Source organism: Colius striatus, chromosome 1 (genome assembly GCF_028858725.1).
Source record: "Colius striatus isolate bColStr4 chromosome 1, bColStr4.1.hap1, whole genome shotgun sequence".
In the NCBI taxonomy this organism is placed as follows: Eukaryota; Metazoa; Chordata; class Aves; order Coliiformes; family Coliidae; genus Colius; species Colius striatus.
Window position 1 is genome coordinate 24,591,983 of NC_084759.1, and position 21,635 is coordinate 24,613,617.

Sequence of the window (21,635 nt, forward strand, 5' to 3'; positions counted from 1 at the left end):
AGCAAATTTGCCTACTTTAGCATTTTTTGAATGATATTTTGTCCAACTCTGGGCTCCTCAGCTCAAGAGGGACAGGGATGTGCTGGAGAGAGGCCAGCACAGGGCCACCAAGATGATCAGGGGACTTGAACATCATTCATATGAGGAACAGCTGTGGGAACTGGGGCTGTTTAATCTAGAGAAGATGAGATTGAGGGGAGATCTTATTAACATTTATAAATATCTAAAGGGTGAATGTCTATAGTAGCTAGCAACAGGACAAGGGGTAATGGGATGAAGCTGAAACACAAAAAGTTCCATTTAAATATAAAAAAAAACTATTTCACTGTTCAGGTGAGGAAGCCCTGGCACAGGCTGCCCAGAGGGGTTGTGGAGTCTCCTTCCTTGGAGGTCTTCAAGACCCGCCTGGACACGTTCCTATGCGACCTGATCTAGGTAAACCTGTTTCTGCAGGGGGGGAAGGACTAGATGATCTCTAAAGGTCCCTTCCAACCCCTACCATTCTATGATTCTATTATATTTTAATGCTTTTCTTATTTAAGTATAGTCTACTTTCCAATGAAAGTCCACTTCTCTCAACAGGAATCTTAAGAATGCTCCACATCCCCTACAGCCAATTATCACCTGCTGAGATAAGCAATTTTATGTAATTTTTTTTGTTTGTTTTTGTCTATAACATCTTCAAGGGGCCTTTCTCCCATTATTGAGAAAAAATCCTTCTAAGTCCTTCCCCAAAATCAGTTTCAAAACACCAAAGCCAGAAATTATACACCTTCCAGAGAAAGACAAAAGTTTTTCATTAAATGTATTGAAGGAAGGAAGGAGGGAAAGTGCATTAAAAGCTATAGAGAAGCCATTTGTTCTTTCTCATCTACATAACATGGTGGTCTGTAGCCATCTCCCAGATAAAGCCCTAAATTTCATGTCTAAAATTAAACAGCATGGCTATTTTCTGAGGAGAATGGCTGTCCAGCATCCATGTGAGAAGCTCTTTAGGAAGGAACAGTTTGTATAACATAAGCACAATAGGTTTCAAGTCCCCAGTTGGTAGTGCAATATTAAAGTATCACCTCAAAAACATAAGCATAAGTTCCCCTAGATGTTGCTTTCCTATTAAAATGCATGAGCTGCAGAAGCCATTTTACTTAATCTTTGCTCCCAGTTAGTCAGTATCTGGACAGCTACATCTCAGAGAATTGACAGCAGTCCTCTGGTCAATCAACACCGGTTCTGTGTGCCTGTGGCTGGCAGGGAGCTCCAAAGACTTCAACAAAAGAGAGAAATTAAAGTTCTACACTTGAAAGAGGTCATACAGAAGGTAGAATAGCACTTATTTTCCACATTTCTTGAACTAGGAATAATTTTAAGTTGCGTGCATCTCAAGTGGATTGTAACTACAACTGAAGAACAAATAAAAAGAACACACACACAACCAGTCACCCTTAAAATGAAGTGTGCCTTGTGTATTAAGAACAGAATCCATTTTAACACAGATGTGAATCAAAATTACAGAGCACGTACAAAATGAGTCACTTGCTGCACACAAATTTTATTTTGTTTAGTATTCATTTTGTCTAGATTGCTGTATAAGCATACACTACACAAATAAGTAGAGATTTTTTGTGTGTGTGAAAGATACCTACCTCTTATGCAGGCTTTTCAGTACCAAGGACAACCCAGGTCTAGAGAAATACATTAGAGATCTTTAATACATCCTACAAAAGCACAGATTTGGCCAAGAATTTACTGCAGAACATAGACATCATTTTCAATAATAAAACAAATTAAAAGCACATGCTCAGTTTAGGTGTTGGTGCAAACACTGAGAGCATGCTTTCTTAAAACAGTAGTATTAATTCTATATTCAAAACTACTAGGTGCCTACACAGAAAGTAGTCCATAGGAAAAGTAGCTTGTTTGTATCATAAGATATGCCCTTCAGCGCAGAGCTCTAATAAAAACAAAAAAAGATATTACACTGAATGAAGTTGCTTCAAGCTTTCCAGTAATGTGATGTTCCCTTTCCTTGCAGCCACAGTTTTTTTAAATAGCTATTTTAATTGCTTAAAGCAAGGTCATTGAGGGGCATCCTACATCTCTCACATATACTTCTGTAAGGTACATCTTTAAGTAACAACAGCTATATTTCATATTTGTAAAGGTAATTTGATTTATAATAATGTATTTATCAACAAAAGTCATAGTGACATTTGATCTGGTATCTCTGCCACTGAGCAGTTATCTATTTGGAGTCAAATCCACAGACCAATGCATAAACTGCAAAATAATTTGCACAATTGTACCTTGTTAAACTAAACAAACTGCCTGTTCAAAGTAGGTCCCATTATAAACCAGGCATTTGTTTTGCCAAAAGTAAATAGAGGACTTAAACAATAATAAAGTGCTTTCCTTCAAACTTTAGTCTTTGTCTAAATATGCAAATTGTAAATATTCTGTAAATACTTTTTTTCCATTTTAGTCATTGGTGGTGTTCTAGAAGTGCACCAAGTACACAAAAACCAAAGAACAGAGCTTGCAGCATAGCAATCAGGCTGTATCTTCACAGGCAGCTTGTATCCTTGATGTTTGCATTGTGTGTCCACACACTGCCTGTTACAAAACTGTATTTTAATGCATACGAAACTAGAAGTGACATCATCTGTTCAAGGAAGGTTAAAAAACAAACTGCAGTTGTGAAGCTACAGTAAAGCAAGATATCTATATTTTACCTGTGAGAAAGTGTTCCTTCTCAATACAAGTACGAGAAAATATAATGGTCAACACTATCTTTTCACACACCAGAACAAACTTTTCATCTTAAAAAATGAGTAATACTCCCAGTAAGAGCATGCCCTCAAGCTCTGTATTCCTATGGGCAGCCATTAAAGCTACTCATTGTATTTTTATTTTCTTTACACAGTAAAGATGTCAAGGAAAACACTTCAAGGCTTCCCCCTGGGAAGGTTTTAATTTTGGCCTGAATTCACATGACTCTTAAATATCTCTGAAAGTTCCACCATCATCTTCAAATCCATCAGTATCTCACATGAAAGAGATCCTACCTCTTCCTCTAGACTACCAACAGTATCAGTAGAAAAAGTTACACATACTATTCTAGACACTTTATGAAACCTATCCAGTTTTAAATAATTTAATCATTAATAATTGAACTGCAGGAGTATACTAAATGTAGGCCGAAGTGCTATATGATCAGATTGCACTTCTGTATTGTGCTCCTAGCATAAATCAAATTCTGTTCCAAATTTTTCAGAAACTTTGAAGTTAAAGTACAGATTCTGACAAGCTATAAGGAAGTGAAAATAAACCACAAGCCATTCTCTGTTTGTAATATAGAGAAATACATTTTAACAAAAACTAAATTAAATGCATAAATCTGAAGTAAATACCTACCCAATACCAAAAAAAAGAAAAAAACAGGTTTCTCTGAACTGTCACTGACCCAATAAGACACAACTGGTTAATTTTGTTGGGGTTCATTTTCTTGGAAGTTTTTCTAAGTTTAGTTTGTTGGGGAGCTGTCATTTGGTTTTGTTTTGCCTTTCATCTGTTACTGCAGCATTAAAAAAATGGAAATATCTACTATGGCACACCTATTCAATCAAGCTCCCTGCAGTTCTGAGGAACACCCACAAAGCATCACATGCACCAAAAATTACTGAAACTTCCAAAATCATGAAGGAATTTTTCAGTTGGGGAAAGCAACTGGATGTCATCACAGAATCTTAAGGGTTGGAAGGGACCTCAAAAGATCATCTAGTCCAATCCTCCTGCCAGAGCAGGACCACCTAGAGTAGGTCACACAGGAACTCATCCAGGTGGGTATTAAATGTCTACAGAGAAGGAGACTCCACAACCCATCTGGGCAACCTGTTCCAGTGCTCTCTCACCCTCACAGTGAAGAAATTCTTTGGAACCTCTTGTGTTTCAGTTTATACCCATTACCCCTTGTCCTATCATTCAGAAGAGCCTGGTTCCATCCTCCATGGAAGAGCTCTATTCCTGGCAATCATAGCCTTACTCGGGTACTGATTGTTCAAGCACTACCTCTCTCATCAAGACAATCTCTACGTTGTCATCACATTTCATAGGCCAACACTTAAATTCCTTTTAACTGAACATGTTAACGTCTTTTAGAGCTACAAATCAAAACATCACAACTAATCAGACTGCTGGAGGGAAGGCATTTAAGCTCAATTCCTCAACGTGTAGGGTAGGTATGGGACAACCACCTAACTTAGATGTTTAGTTAAGACTCTGACTCCTACAGCTTTCATTAGCCATAGTCATTAATGATTGTTTCCATCAACAGCATACATCCATTGACACCTGCACTAACAATACATTGCATCATGTCAATTGCTGCTGTGAATGGGCAATTCCAGTGTTTGTCTCAGAAAAGAACTCACACGAGATAACTATACAGAATAGCCTTTCTCCAAGATTCACTCCCAAAGAATAATCCCAGGAGAGTTATATTCTTTTATCTTCAGAGTAAATTACTTTTCTTGGCTCAGAGCTTTAAGACTTTATTGCTTTTTAAGTTGGCAATGAGAGATTTAATCACAGATTTGTTAGATTTAGCCACTGAACACACAGGCTTTTCCAGAAACTTTGAAGCTCCAGCAGGAATCACAGTAGAAGTTCCCAAGTATAAACACTACTAGAAGAAATTTGGATTTACCATGGATTTCCTCCCAAGTAATCATTCACAGCTTGAGTTCAGCAATAAAGAAACCCATCATCATGCCCCCAACACCATCTGGGAGATCAGGCTTTTGGCAGAGAAAAAGGGAGCAGCAATTGCCTAGCAGCACAGGAAATCAATGACTTCCCTGCACAGTGGTGAGCAACAGGCTGCTCCTGCTGAGCACCAGACCATTCCTTTCCCTTTCTGCCATTAAAGTTATTTTGTATGTGCAGAGAGCAAAGTATCCATTACACTGGCAGGACATACACACCTTCCCCTAAACTCTTTTCTTACTAACAGGGTTAGGTGATGAGCTACATAACTTCAACTGCATGGCCAAAAAGGGAGGGAGCATAGAGATACCAGTCTCCTGGGAGAGCCTTTAGACACAAGGGCTTCAGGCTTCAAATAGGTAACAAATGTCCCAATGCACTACTGATTTCAGCTCATCTCAAATACCATGACTTGACGAAGGATTCAGTTGAACTTTGACAAGTTTCAGGGCCAAGAAAACACTTTCCACCAAGTAGTAGGATAGTACTATTTACTTCCAGCAATTAGAGCTCTAAAACAGGTGTAAAGGGGTTTTTTGTTTGTTTTATACATGACTAATAAAGGGAGCTTGGAATATAAAAAACACAAAAGTGAGCATGTTATCCAGGAGACAATAGGTCATACTGACATCTTTTCAGGCTGCACCTCTTCATAGGTAAATCACAAATTTATTTACATATACAATACAAAACAGATATGCATCCTTTTTTATTGACAGAGTCTGCAGGAACAAGAATAGTCACTGAAGGTCTTCTGTCAAGGTCATCAGAGAGATCACCACTGACATCTGCAGCTTTAAAATCCCAACTCCTTCCTCAAATTTACTAGCCTTAGTGCTCCCTGGAAGCTGAGGTAAGGCAAGATGGACAGGAGTTAAGCGTTTCCCCAGATACACTTTACCTTTGCTGCAGGCAAAAAGAACTTCTCATCAACATTTTTCCTCCAGGTCAAAGTTCCCAATGAAGTCACAGTAATCGGATCATTACAGGGATGTATGCAGTCATCAAGAACTGAACTATTATCTGGAACTAATGTCAGAGGTTACTGATATAAAACAGCAGATGGACGGGACTTCTGGTCAAGCCAGACTTGGCCTTGATTTGAACCAGTGCTCTGAATAAGCAGCTTGTCCATTAATCAGCCCTCTCTGAGATCAGAAGGTATTGCTGATAGCCATTTCCAGAGCTATACCTTCATATTAACCCCAATAATTGTAGACATGTTACAATTACCACTTGATCTAGCCAATTATTTACTTGCATCAAGTACATTTTTCAGCATTTCCTGAAAGCTACACTGTTAGCTATGCATCTGTGAATTACTGTGCCTAACATCTGTAAAACACAACTATATTATAGCAGAAATATTTTGGTCTCTAGCAGCTTCTACCTCCTCAGGGAGACTACTTGCTCATCTTTCTATCCACATTTTATACCTCTATCACTTCTTCAGTTTAATAAAGTTACATCTGTAAATGCAAGCATTTGACCTAATTCTCTAGAGTCACCATTGCTCTAAATCAATTCAGGTCATGCTGAAATTAGTCTTGCCCTTCACTAGGTTAACAGCTTCTCCAGATTGGCTATAATTAACACATGTCCGTAGATAAATTACAAATGAAATGAAAGACAAAAAAGAAGTAGGATTACTCTGCAATCTTTTCTTTTGTCCCTCCATTCCCAAGTTCAGTAAGAACCCTCTCAAAGGTCTCATCCTACTGCAATTTAACAAGTCAGCAAAGAGAGACACTGAAGGTATTTCATAGAAGAAATAACACAGAACCTACAAGAGACTACTCAATAAGCGTGGGTACCACACATAACTCTGTTTCCCTGCAAAAGGGAAAAAGGCTCACTCATTTTCTAAGCTTGCGCTTTCTTCATAGTCCCTTCTAGCTGCAGTGAGATTCATCATTTGGTCTCTCTAGACAGCAGCAGACCTACATTTATCATGGTGGAACATGTCCTCACTGTTCTTATAGTTTATGGAAAGGCAAGTACAATGACTCATAAAACTCCTGCAAGAAAAAGCTGAAACAAGTTAACAGAATGCATTTCTTTACAATGACATCCTTCAACCTACATTTCCTGCATGCAGAGCCAAAAACCACGTCACACTTCCAACTGACAGATTTAAAGATATTTATCATAAATGGCAAGACCATCACTGAGGCCAAGTAATGTTTCACCACACATTCCTTAACTGCTCACAGATCTTCAGTACAAGCAGTGGAAGGGCCAGTTTTCTGTTCTAAAGAAAGTAATTTTTTACGATATACTATTCATTTTGGAAAACTACATTTTCTTCATGCTGAGAACGATCATCGTGAAAATCCTTACCTGTTTTCCATCTAGTGTGTATAAGCGTTTAACCACTCCTGAATCCAGCTTGATGGCATCAGTTATGTCAGTAAGAACTTGTTCAAACGAATGGGCTGTCTTCTTGTTAAGCAGAATGCGGACAGCTTTCCGTGGTTTCACTCCACTCCTGATGATAGTGACTAGTTTAGGCCTAATGAAATCCTTATTCTCTTTTGCATCTGGAGTACCTCCTTTAGCAGTGGCAAGAGATGGCACTGAACGAGAAGCAGAAGTTGTCTTAACATTCACTGACCAGTTTGGGTTTACATTCTTCGTGTACTCCAGTTTCTTGAATGGTTCTATGGAACCACATACGTAGCTTTCCCCTGCAGAAACAGAAGGGCCAGAGCAGCAAGTCAGATTGGAAGGCAGGGAAAAAACAACAGAAAAAATGTCAAATCAAAGTCTTCTGAAATTATTAAACATTATTCTTATTCTTGATCTACAGTGCATAAAGTATTGATCTCAGATGCTACAGACTACAAAACATCTTTTAAAGGTCACTCATCAGCTAACCATTCAGCAAATGCTGTTACAAAATCCTTGAAAGTAGTGGTCTTCTTTTGAGAAAACATCATCTGCAATGTGGATCATGGCTGTCTGTTCACATCTAGACAGCTGCCTAGCCCCAGCACATTATCACAGTAGTCCCCCAGCCTTCATGCTTAAATGTTCTGCTCCTAACAAAACAGCAGGCCCCCAACACTTCAGAGGAAATAACATGAAACATTATCATGAACTACAGGTTACAAGTAACTTTATAGAAAGTGTTGATGCAAGTGTCATAGGAAATTTGTTAACATTTGATTATTTAAAAGATTTAAGTGGCACAAACCCAGGACACATCCCTGGCAAGAAATCTCACTATAATATTCTTCTGACTCAACATATAATCTGACAGGGAGGAAAGTAAAGAGTAATAATTACAGAGTTCTCCTCTCAATAAATTTACCATACTTTTTTCTTAAAGTAGATTGTAGCTCATACTTCCATTGGAGTGTTATCTAAGATAAAATATTTTTGCAAATGCCACACTCACACAATTTGTGGTAAACTAAAAGATAGTCAGAAAACGCCAGCACATCCCTGTTAATTAACACCTTAATCCAGTCATGCTGCAGGCTGCTGTCAAAGGGGCACCTGCTGGGCATTCCCATCCTCTCCTTTGAGACTGGCTGAGTGACTGCACTGCCAGTCATACTTAGGGACCCAGATTGAACATGGAGTGATGTGATCAAACATAGAAAAAGATAATACTAATCATGCAACAAGCTGATTCAGTTTTCCCTTGGCTGAAAAAAAAAAACCTCACAACTAAAAAAATACTAGATCCAGGAAGACCACATCTTCTGGCAGCCTGCAAAACAAAACTTGATGATGTATGTCTACAGCAAAAAACATGTAACACCAATGATTTTTCTATCTACCCTAAGGAAAGAGGACTCACAGTGCAATTATTAGAAGAAAAAAAACAAAGTATTTAAATTTGACTTCTGGACACGAATTTTAAGGTTTCAGGACACTGAACCCAATCCCACAGGCAATACAGCAGACAAGAAATGCTGGCAGACACAGTTACCAGTTAGAAATGGGAGGTGATCCAATGGGACATGAGGTCCCAGATGCCACAGAGGTTCAAGTCTGTTGGCATGATGCTCCGAAGGTGAGACAGCAACACACTGTACAGTGATTAACAGAAAAGCAGTAGAAGGACTCCAAATGTAGACAAAGAAGTCTGAGCAACATGTGAAGATGGACCATTGAGCAGAAAAGACACACGCAATGACAGTGTAACATTAAGCAAGAAACAAAAAGATTCTGGGCTTTCCTTTTTTCTTTTAGGTAAAAACTACTTTTTTTTTTTTTTAAACAGAACAAAATGTAGAGTAGGAGATGAAATAAGACATTCCAGTGCTTACTAGTAGTCATTGTCTAAATTCAAGTTAATCTGTACTTTGCAGTAACATCTTAATGTTAAGAAAGGAATCTAAGATGGAATGCACACATCAACCTTGCTGGAGACAAAAGTAAGCTCTTCCTATTATCCACTGTATATGGATATATAGATTATATTATCATATATGAGAGATATAGATAGCTATATAGTAACATAGAACAGAAAGGCTTAGCCATATTAATGATTCAAGAGTAATCAAACAGTACATATTCTCTTTTATCCATGTCCCTGTCCTTTATTTTTAGCTCTAGGTACTCAATTACTGCAAGGTCAGAACGCACCCACAGTATCACATCCATAAAATTAACATCTTTTAAAAAACAGTAACAGCATTTAATAGCGGGAAAAATTTAAAAAGATCCTGCTGTGAATAAGACTGCCCTCAACACAATAAGTACTTTTTTCTGGGGGAACAAGGCATGCAGGGAGATAGAAATCAGACTTTCAGACTCAGTGCTATCAGTAAAATTGTTCAGTTTAGTTGTTTCAAAGAAATAACTGCTACTTCATGCAATTCTTCATATTAAAACTCACTTCTCAAAGGGTAGGAATTTAAACAAACGGACATACACATTTTACTCAGAAGATTTGCATTTAGTTTATTAAGAACCCTTTTGGTTGCTTTTTTTGAAAGAATAGCATTTCACATGATTTTTAATATCAGCTCTATTTAAAAGTCATCTGGGTTCCTTGTAGCAATTAACAACAAGTTGGCTCTTCATTACAGAACTAATTTTGTGTAAATGACCATAAAAAAGATCAATATAATCACTGAAGTTATGGGATTTTTTTAACATCAATCTTTTTTCCTTTTTTTCATTTCCAATGGTATTATATCATATCAATAAAATATTTGTAACAAGATATATTTCTTTCACTTGAAGATGCTCAAAATTAGCTACAGAATATTGGAGGTAGAATATCCAAAGCTTTCTAATATGAAATATCTTTACTAAAGTGATGTTTTATATTGGAAAACAGAAACACCTATCCCATAATGCTATTATTTAAGACACTTCATATGTAAAGCAAAGTGAAAGGGCTTATAAACCATGAGGGATGTTAGTCAGAGACAGCAGTTGTCATTTATGGTGGTCCTAAGGGTAAGATCCTTAGGTCCTTTCTGACCTGTAAGATAGGAAACTACATGGACAAAACTTCTATGTCCTAAAAGTAACTTGTATCTGATCTTAAGATCAGTAAAACATTTTATAGTGACATGTAGCAAATTTTAAGTAGTCAAAACACTAGAAACACCCAAATGCAAGCTTAAATTTCCTAAATGTGTGACCTACTTTAATATCTAGCTTAAATCCTTCAGTGCCCATGGTATTTGTGTGTAGAGGAAATCTCTAAGAAATGGACAAAAAACCTTCACCTAGATTTTCAGCTGCTCTTTCACAATTACCTTAAGGAGAGAAGACTGCAAAGAAGTTTCACAAAGGGCATAGCTTATTAAATCAAAAAATACACCTTCTTCTGCCTTAACCATCACCAAAACTATCAGGTGATGTCAGTTTTTTTTTTTTCTTTGGCTACAATCACCTTGCAGACAACAGTCTCACCCCTGTGACTTACACCTGAGAAGAAACTGTGATCTGCAGACAGACAAAACCAGCAGCACTGGGTTTTCCCAGCTCCAGAGCACTACAAAAACAGACCTTCAGGGGGAACTCCAATGAGCAACACCAGCTTTTTCTCTGGGTCAGGCCTAAGCACTAATACAGATGGAAAGCATCAACTTCGACTAACTGGCAGCTGGATGAGGAAGAAGGCAATCTCCAAACAAGTTTCTAAGAAACCATATGATGAAGAAAAAAAGTCTTTGGAGATACTGGGTTAAGCAAAAACATTAAAGAGACAGTTCACTTGAAATATCTGACTGTAGCTTCCCAAAGACAGAGGTCAAGCACTTCACAGTGCAGTCAGCTGTCACTAGTGACATTTTGACTCTTCATTACAGTATCAATAGCCATTAGAAAATGAAAAGGGGCAGACAGCTGTTTTGGGTTATCTGATATCTGAAAAAAAATCATTACTAAATCTTGGAAAGTATCCTTTTCCTGACAGCTCTTCTACCTCTTCACAGCAACAGTGCAAATGAAATGCACATCATAGAATCATAGAATTATTTCAGCTGGAAGAGATCTTTAAGATCATGTCCAGCCTTTGTCCCAGCCCTATCAACCACTAGACCATTTCCCTAAATGCAACATCCAACCTTCTCTTAAACACCTTCAGGGATGGTGACTCCATCACCTCCCTAAGAAGCCCATTCCAATGCCTGACAAACCTTTCAGTAAAGAAATTCCTCCTCATATCCAGCCTGAAACTCCCCTAGTGCAATTTGAGGCCATTTCCTCTTGTTCTATTGCTTGTTACTAGGGATCACTTTAACCTTTCAAAAAAAAAAAAAACCACAAGGCTTTGAACAGTAATCCTACAATTTAAGTTATGCAAGTGCTCAACACTTCAGGAAATTCCATACAGAGAAACTAAAATAAGTCTCAGCATTGATAAGCTAGTCAAAAAGCTAATCATGTAGAAGGATGGATCTCAAAACACATTTTAGGCTTTGAAAAAAGACAAACAAAAACCTATTACCTGCAGTTACACCTGTTAAAATTCAATACAGCTGAACCACTAGAGCCATGTAACGCTGAACAGTAGTTCTTATAGGTTATGACAGAATTTCATTACATGCTTCATGTATTAAAAATATAATTTAAAAAAGTAATGTCTGTGTACAAGGTGGCTGCTAAGGAGACACTGAATAACTGCCTGTAAGTACTGGAGCTTTCCCGATTCAAGTGTTGATTCCCTCTTTGACACATTGGTATTAGCAGTTAGTTTCCTCCAGCTTGCTGATACTCTCACTACAAGAACGATCAAGGCATTACCTCTTAAGAGAGATTACTTGCATTGCTCTTCTGAGATAAAAGTGACTTGGACTAAAACAGCCTCATAAAGAAGCCATCTGGTCTTTGGTGAAAACCCTAGAGAAGGAGTAGGGAACCTGTTTGAATCAGACAAGCAGATAGGGAAGAAACCCCTCTTTGCGGAGGCAGCAGGACTACCCACTTACGGAAAACAGTGTTTACTCCATGTAGCAGAGTACATAGTAGGAAAAGAAAGTTAACCTACGAGCCCACCAGAGGTGGAAGAACCACAGTACTTGCATGCTTTGGTGGTGGGGATGTCCAGTGCAGCAGCCATTCATTTCCCAAAGGGATACGGCAAGAAACGGATTAAGAGAATTGGGAAGGGACTGGAACATCCAGTACCCTATGCAACAGGCACACCTGCCCTCCTTCACATCATCCCTTTGATTCTGCATATATAAAAAGGCAGAAGAGTAATCCCTCTGGGGAAAGGACAAAGAAGTCTCACTATCCCTTGCCACACAGAGCAGACTGCAAAAGGAAGATGACCTGAACCAAATAAGTTACTACCTGATAGCTCCCAAATGTGTTAGTTAATAGTGCAATAACCTACTTAAACTACATTATTGCTGCCTTGTCTTTCTGCCGTGTCTGAAAAAAAATGCAACAGTGCAAAAGAGATGGAGCATCTACAAGCAGTAACTCTGACCTAGCCATGTTCACCCAGGAAACAGATGCATCAGAAACTAACACAGATGTCAGACCTTTTAAATTACTTATTTCAAACATCACTTATTCTGCTCAGCTCAGGTTAAAAATTCTTTTTTCTTTTTTTTATCATCAAAGGCCAAGTGAAAAATACATAGTTCCTGCCCCCACAAATTTCCAGAGTCTTGCTACAAGCAAGGTAGGCACTGTACACGCATACAAAACAATAACTAAAGCACATAGAGTAAGAAACCACAGGACCTTCCAAGAAGTTAAGGAATCACAGAATGGTAGGGACCTTTAGAGATCATCTAGTCCAACCCCCCTGCTGAAGTGGGTCCACCTAGACTAAGTCACACAGGAACGTGTCCAGGAAGATATAATGTGAATCCACTGGCTAATCAATGAATCTTCTCAAAGTCATGACATAAAATAATCAAATAAACAGTGCCAGAACAACTCTCTACCATTTAATGCAACAGGATTATTCAGCTGTTTGTTTATTAAACAATATAAGGATTGCAGGCATTTCTGCCATAGGATCCAGTCCAAGTTTCCCTAACTTTGATAGTCCTGGATCAAGTCCATGGTAAATATCCAGTATAAATTCAATCCTATAAACAAACATTCACATAGATTCAACTCTACAAACATTTAAGCAGATACTTCACCATTATTATTTTGCTATCATATTACATATGCACATGAACCTTTCCAGCCCATCAATTCCCAGCTGCTGAGGCAGACATGACTTAGAAGAAAGAGCATTAGCTCAAGAGTGCATCTGAGACTACATCAATCAATTTCTACAGTCTGGCCTAGCTGGACTTCTCACCAGCACCACTGAAGCAGGCAGCAGTCAAGGAGGTAGCAGTAGTAGCAGGTAGGAGAGGGAAAAGCTGAGGTAAGAGGAACAGAGGTGACATTGTAGCCCCACATAAAAAAAAAAAAGTCAGGAGTTGTGTCACATCCTACTACTTTAGCAAGGAGACACTGCCTTTTGAACCCTCCACTGACAGGCAGCTTCTCTACTACACTAAACACAAACTGCCTGCCTTCACTCCCAGTCCTCCTGTGACCCATGATCTCCTCTGCCACTGCAGTGAGATTCACATCTCCCAAGAGTTATTAGCCAGTTTCAGTTTCAGCCTCTACCAGATTTTAATACTGGTGTATGTGTGCTTTCTCACACTGCCTCTTGAATGAGGTCTGCAGATCTGAGATAATCCCAAAGAGACATTAATTTGCTTTTTCATATTATGCCTCAAAACTATTTTTGCCATTATGTCTACATCAAATGTGCATGTACACATACAGGCCTTTACAAGAGTTTGGCAGTGCAACCAATATTTACATGTGACAATACTGTTGCTCAACCATGTGATTTGGGGTTTTGGTTTGTCTTTGACTGTCAGTTCTCTGCTGCAGAGTTCATCTTTTGTGGTAGGTATTGTGGAAACTTAAACCAATTGATTCTGGTTCATACCCAAGATTCTGAGGTAATATAATAGAAGTGAACGAGAAAGGGATGCAGTTCTGCCTATGGATTGATTCTGTGGTCTTTGTTGCACACAGCAGGACCCCAGAAGTAAAAACTGTAAATAACACTATCTTGCTCCTTCCAATCTATTATACTGTTCTTGTTACACTGTTCAGGGGGAATTTAGGGGGTAAACCCATCAATCCACCTTTGCCTTCAGTTTCAAAGATGGTATGCTTTTGGAAAAGCAAAAGACATTTCACCTTTTCCCTAGACTTTGCTCACTGCTAGACAATTTACCCTTAAGAGCAACTTCATCTTTATTGTTTTTACATGCTTTGATTACATACCATAACTATGGAATAAAGCCATGTCACATTTGGAAACTATTCTTTAGAAATAAGTGGGTCCTAAACAACAGGTCCAAAAACAAACAACAAAAAAATGGTAACATAAATCCATTGCATTCTTTCCCTCATCTAAGGTGACAAGAGTCACAGAGTATGTGAAACTTTTTCCAACAGTACATACCCCTTCTTTGCAAATTCCAACAAATATAGCATGCCCCAAGACTGAAAACAAACAAACAAAACCCCAACCAAATTCCACTAAGAAACCCAAAACCTCAGGGAAGTCATTAGTTTCAAATAAAGGGAAGATGTGCCCATGCACCTCAAGATGCCAGCATACAGCCATGCCAGCTCTGTATTGTATGCAGGACTAAGCTAAATGTTGCTGAAGCAAAACAACTCCTTTACAGTCTGTTTCCTTTGAAACTATCATTCATGAAGTTCTGTGTATTAAGCTGTGGGATGAAAAATACTGGCTGCTGTCTTGTTTCCCCAGAAGCTAGTTCCCTCTGTCTTCATTTACCATACAGGACAGTAAGAGTACAGTAACCTCCTCATAGGCATAAAGGTAAAAAAAACCACCAAAGCAATGTCCCTAAAAAAGGCAAAATAAAAGTAATCTAAATTCATAACAGTCTCATTAAACAAACTCATACAGTAAGAGGATAGTCTCACCATGAAGCAATGCTTTGTATTTCAATAGCTTGAGTACAAATGTCATTTGGCAGGAGGCAAAAATCAAGTGATTTTCCAGCTATTTAAACACAAAGCACAGCTTCAAGCTAATTAATGCTGTACCAGACTAGACAAATTCTAATAAATTGTACAGTAAAGAGTGGAGGGAATTTATGTAAAAACCATCACTGTGCTCTAGGGTTTCACCCAGTTCGGTTTCATCTGATTTCTCATACATGAAACCTGTGCTTTACTGTGAAGCTCAGAGAAACAGAACAAAACAACCCACTCTGCAGTTTTACACAGACAGAAGCCCCTTTTCAGGTGGAACAAAGATGTAGCTCTGCACTTGCACACAAAGACTGACTTCTGTTGTAAATCCCCCAGCAGTAATGGCACAAGAAAAGAAGACTGTCCTGCTTGAACTATACACAGGAAGGGTGGATGTGTTCGTTGAAAAGCAAGGAATAAAGTCCCACAAAACTAAAAGAAATCCCAAATTCTTTCTTTAAAATAAACTCATGTTCTTGTACTGTCATTCATTTTGACTGACTGATTTATAACTGGTATGACAAAAATATATCCATCTTATAGGTTGCTGAATTTATTTCAATATTCAGTTCTTCATTTTCAAAAGCTGGTTCTAGCTGGCAGCAAAAGAGTGTGTAAATCAATATTAATATCAATGATCCTTGATGAGAATACCAATCAAATAAGCGCAATTATTTACACTGCTACTGAGAAGAATATGCACAAACACTGCTTTTAAACAGATGCTGATTAATATTGGTCCTTCCTTCCCAGAAATTGATTTTCTCTACCAATTAAACACTGTCCTGACAATTACAGTTCTAACCCTGTCCTCAAATTTATAACATTGATCTTAAGACCAGTTTCCTTTCCATGTCACTAAGCCTATGGTCCTAACCCCTAAACCCCTTACTTATGTGGACAATTCCACTACTACAACTTTGGTTTTGAGCACCTTCATGTTGTCTCCTACTCTTCTTTTTATGGAAAGAAGACTATCAAGAATATTCTCCTCTCAAAACTTTTCCTTAAAAAGCTTTCCTCTGCTATGACACCTAAAGGAGACAACTCAATGGTGGCTGAACACCTGCTATGCAAAGATGTGCTCCTCTTTCAAAAGCCTTTTTCGGTGTAACACCTTTTTCTTCTTTCCCAACATTAGCCTTCTTTTGATCCTCTCATTACATCTTGCATAGTTGTGCATACATAATGCAAGTTCTTTCATCCAGTGCTAAAACATGAAAATCATAAAGAAATCACAATCTCTCTTATAACTCTAAGCTGGCTGCCCAGTGCCTATAGATCATGCTTTACAGGGCCGCCCATGGTACTACAGGGCCGCCCATGGTACTACAGGGCCGCCCATGGTACTACAGGGCCGCCCATGGTACTACAGGGCCAAGGTCAGGATGGAAGCAATGATGAAAAAAAAAAGTTTCACCTTCATTTGCTTTGGACACAGTCAAGCGCCTGCATTTAAACTTTACAGATAAAAACCCCTCAGTTATGCCCATGTCCTAGTTAATGTTTTCAGATCTTATACATTTTGACATTTTATACTAGGAGCTATTGGTCTCCACACAAAAAGAATAAGAAACCCACTGCAAGCCAGGAGCACTTTGTTGGAAAAGCTACTTTACAAGTTCTACAAACTGCTAAAGGTATTATTAATATCCTAGGTCTAATATTCAAATTTATTTATGCTGACAGCTTCTTTTGTCAACAAAACTATCACTGAAGGAGTGATAAATTCAGTGTCAATAGGCAAATTAGCAACTGGCCTCTCTGATGTTTCACGGTGACCAAGATCCATCAGTTCTGAAAAAATCACTAGTAATGCTTTATGTTGTAGGTATATGAGCCTTATTTAAGAACCGCATAAAAGGTGCCAAGGGACTGGGGAAGAGAAAAAAGGGAATGCTACAAGGGGGAAAAAATTACATCTACTCCAGCTAAACCATGGCTACAATAGTTGGCTGAGAGGTTACCTACATTTATGTCACTCCATGAGTGGAGAGTATTTCACTTAAGGCATATTTAGTCGTAGGCAATAGTTGGAGCTATTCACTAGTTTCAGACAGACTTAAAACTCTATTTTATGTAGGTTTCATCAGCACCATGGACCTCATCAAGTTTAGCTGACTAAATTGTCATTGGCATTTTTGAACATCTATATTTAAAAGAAGCAGCAGATGCAATCTTCAAGATCTAGTACTATCAACATTAGGTTAACAGAAATGGAAAAGTCAAACACTTTCAGCAAGAGAGAAATAAGTAGCAAAGCAACAATATTTCAGAGTACAATGTAAGATATTCACAACTCTAGTTATACCATTGAAGATCCTTTCTTTACCAGTAAGAGCAACAATAGCATTACACATTTACAGGAGACTTAACTGATTAGACAAACAAACACCGACTCAAACATAGCATCTCCAAATCTTACTGCTGACCTTCTACTAGCTGGTCCAAGGAAGAAATCTTCTTGGAGCCATCAATCGTGTAGATTGTTCTCACTCCCTGGGGCAGGTTCACATTGTCAGACAGAGTCCGGGTCAGATCAGCCAGGAGAGCTTCAAAGGATCTAAACCGGTCAGGGGAGATGGCATACACAATCCCTTTGAAATACCGGTCTCCATTGCGATAGAAACGAACTTTCTTGGCTTTTTTTTCAGAACTCAAGGTCTGTAGAGTACGGGTTCGGTAAAAGCTGCAGTGGGCACTGTGAGTAGGGCTGGGCAAACCATTTACCCGGGACCCTCTGCCGTACCGCTGCGCTTTATCGCGCTCATCAAAATGCTCCAGCTCCATATCTCTCCCAAAGGACATCTTGAAGTTCAACCTAAGGGATACACAAGAGAAGAGGAAAAGTCTAAGAAACGCATTGTAAGGGCACTTACTTTGAGACTTCACTTTCTATACAGAGCATTTACAGGGGACTACTTTCCACATTGAGAAAAATGTTTGAACTATAGTATGTTCACACGTTCATTTTACAGCTACCTCTCTTGACAGGCCATAACACATAGTCATAAATTAGGCTTTCATGCACCATTGAAATGCTACCCATGAAACCAACAGCTAGCAATACACAAAAATTAGGAAGTTCAATTTCAGTAAGATCTCTGAAAAATGAGGTGACAAAATTGAGCTACTGGAAAAGAAAAAAAAACACCACATCAGCTTCCTACTTTCTCTCATGTTTTATTCAGGAGCTACTTGAGTCCAGTCTACCTTCTAGACCATTTGCCCCCCACAAAACCCTTTGTTCCAACTGTGATATCAAGAGGTACAATTTCAGAAGGGCAACTAGTCACCAATAAGTAAGCAACTAAGAACCCATCAGAGGAGTAGACGTCACAAGTTAGTGATGAGAATCGAGGCTACACTTAGTAGGTCAAATCCACTGTTCAAAAGTCCTTGCATATTCCAACCATTGGTTTCCCTACAACCTAAGCTTTGTAATAAATTACTTCAGTTGTCTTTGTGCAAATACTTTGCACACTCTCAATGAACAGAAGTGCTCAAATGTCATGAAATTAAAAAATATATATTAGAGAGAGACAAGAAACTAGTATTTTTCAATAAGCAAGTCACTTTAGCACTCTGTAATATTTGAAAGACATTATTAATATCCTAGGTCTAATACTAAAATTGATTAAGGCTGACAGCTTCCTTTGTCAACAAAAGTATCACTGAAGGAGTGATAAATTCAGTGTCAATGGACAAATTCGCAATTAGTGTCTCTTATGTTTGACAATGACAAAACCCCATCAGCTCTGACCCAAATGATCCTAGTCATTCAATGTAGTTCACATAAATTGAAGTCCACATGTTCCAAAATGAAATCAAGACAGCAGATACTTCCACTCCTTTTTACCACCAACACAAGACGACATACTACAAATTGTACATTAATCTTCACAATCAAAACAAAAATATTTAAAAAATAGAATAATGAAAAGATCATTAGGCTCAAAACACGTTTCATTTCATTTAGGAGCCACCTGGATTTGCAGTTATCTGCTGAACAGCAAAGCACAGCAAGTTATTTATAGCATAGATACACAGACCTAATGTAGAAGTGTTCTCTCCCAGTGTTTTCCAAGAAAAAAAAAAAAAGACTTACAGATGCTCTTTAGCTTACTGAAGTTTGTATTAATCCAATAATTATACAGCTGGACCCTGATACTCCAAAGCTGTAGGGGATATGCTCCGCAACTTCTCAGAGCAGTTCACACACTTGACTAGAACAAGCACCTAAGGCTAACCACTGCAAGTGCAGGGCCTTCATAAAAATGATTTACCCTGCTTTGGTGACAGCTCACAATTTACTTTGTTATATTGGCACAGAAACATGTGCCAATGTAGATATACAAGATTCATATTTGTAAATACTTTAAAGCTACCTAACACATATATGTGTGTGTGTGTGTTTATATATACACCGAAGAAAAAGACTAATCTACATTCTTCCTCCTCAGCAGAGATACACACACGCACACCACTTTATAGAAATTAACAAGAACATTTGTTGTGGCGTCTCACTGACAGTTCTCTATTGGTTAACATAAAATATCACTTAGTGGCCACAGCTTAAGATCAAGATGACACCACCAACATTTCCATGTTAAAAAAAAAATTATGTCAGTTGTTTTACTTCACTTCAAATTCCAGTGAGAATCTGGTATTCAGATTTGAATAATCCCAGAACTCACAATTCAGAAACTATATCTAAAAGCAAAGCCCGTGCCAAGAAAAATGGATTTTTCTGAGGTCTGTTGTTTCATTTGCTCAAACCATCTCAAATGCATACACACATCGAAAAAAAATAAAAAGAACAAGCAAGTTTATATGAAGATACACCTTTTTTAAGAGACTTTTAGCTTTACCAATTTTGGATGGAAGGAGGAAGAAGTGCGAGTCATTGCCCTTTCTTCCGCACATTTATGCTTTAATCAATAATGGCTGTAATTTCCAATTACACCCTTTAAAACAGATATAGAGCTTCCCTTGAACACAACAGCCCTTCTATTTACAGAAAAGCATGTTAAAACCACAAGGTCGGAGCAGACAAAGACATCGTAAATAATCTGATCTGAACAGATGATTGTGTATCAATATATTCTCATATACATACAGATACAGAAAAATGAATGGACACACCCCTGGAAAACCACCGTGGCCAACACTTCACGCCCTATACATCTGTTAAAGAATTATTTATAATGCAGGTGTGGGTTGGCAATTACATAAAAATAATCTTACATGGTGACGAAAAAAAAAAAAAGATACATCATTCAGCGATGTAACTGGGACCCACCAAAGATCATTCAGAGACTGAGCAGCGGACTGACTACTAAGTCATTGGGAGGGGAAAAACGTGGGTACATGCGGCAACAGCTTAAAGAAAAAAAAAAATGGGGAGTTATTCGCTGGGGTACGGTAAACGTGTTCGAAATAAAACCAGCCCGCTGAGACAGGCATCAAGCGCTGCAGCCCGGCCGCGGGTTAGGAGTGCAGCGCGAACCGCACGGTACCAAACCCGAGGTACGTTCGCCTCCCGGCGCGGGGGTGATGCGCCGAGCGTGCCCCGGGGCGGCGGCCCACTGCAGCGGCAGGCGGCGCCTGCCCGAGCCCCGAGCCCCACGCTACGGCTGCCCGGCACACGGCCCGGGGCACTGGGACGCGCGGCGAGCGGGGCCGTCCCGGGGCGAGCGCTGCAGCGCTCGGCGGAGGCCGCCGCCCCACACAATGGGCACAGGTGCACCGCGCCGCGGCGAGCGCCCAAGTGGCCGCACCCCAGCGGCCGCGCCTCGGCGGCCACCCGCGTCGCAGCCCCGCGCAACAGAGAGGCGGCCCCAGCCTCTAAGTGGTCCCCGGCGCCTACCTGCTCTCCGCAGTCTGACGAGCACCTTCAGATCTGCCGGCGGGGCGCGGAGGGAAGACGGCGGCTCGAAATGGGCAGCGGCCAAAGAGCGGCGGCAGCTTCCCAGCTTCCCCCCTCCCCCCCCGGCGACCACCCGGCTCTAATCGCAGTAGTTGCCGCAGAAAGCGGCTCCACTGCCTTTGTTACGCCTCCCCTGGCTGGAGCGTGCTGCTGGGGAGCCCGGGCTGCAGCTGCTTCGCCTTTCTTCTGCTGCTGCCGATTGCAGCGATTTGCATTAGCCCGGCCCTCATTGAAATGCGGCTCTTCACACCAGCCTCTCCCTGGCGCTCCCTCCAGAGGGCGGCGCCGCCGCCGCCGCCGCCGCCGTTGCTGCTGCTGCCTTCCCCGCTCGCTCCCGCTCCCGCCGCGGGGCGGCCGCCGGAGCGTCCCGCGGCAGCGCGCCATGCCCGGGGGCGTGAGGGGAGTCCGCTGCCCGCACGCAGCCCCCGGCGGAAAGTCCCCGCTGGAGCGGTCGGTTTCGCGGCCAAGAGGCTCTCCCTGA

General features: G+C 39.9%; 1 protein-coding gene across 2 annotated transcripts in view; it reads right to left on the minus strand.

Moving 5' to 3' along the window:
- Window positions 1-21,147, minus strand: part of DCLK1 (doublecortin like kinase 1) — a 253,678-nt gene extending 232,531 nt beyond the window's left edge. For both annotated transcript variants that reach the window (XM_062020438.1, XM_062020439.1), the window contains exons 1-3: window positions 21,095-21,147; window positions 17,658-18,046; window positions 7,102-7,448 (exon numbers count right to left, since the gene is read on the minus strand). In XM_062020438.1, the coding sequence (XP_061876422.1) occupies window positions 7,102-7,448; window positions 17,658-18,033 (723 nt within the window). In that variant the 5' untranslated portion in view covers window positions 18,034-18,046; window positions 21,095-21,147. The remainder of the gene's footprint in view (window positions 1-7,101; window positions 7,449-17,657; window positions 18,047-21,094) is intronic.
- Window positions 21,148-21,635: the final 488 nt, after the last annotated feature.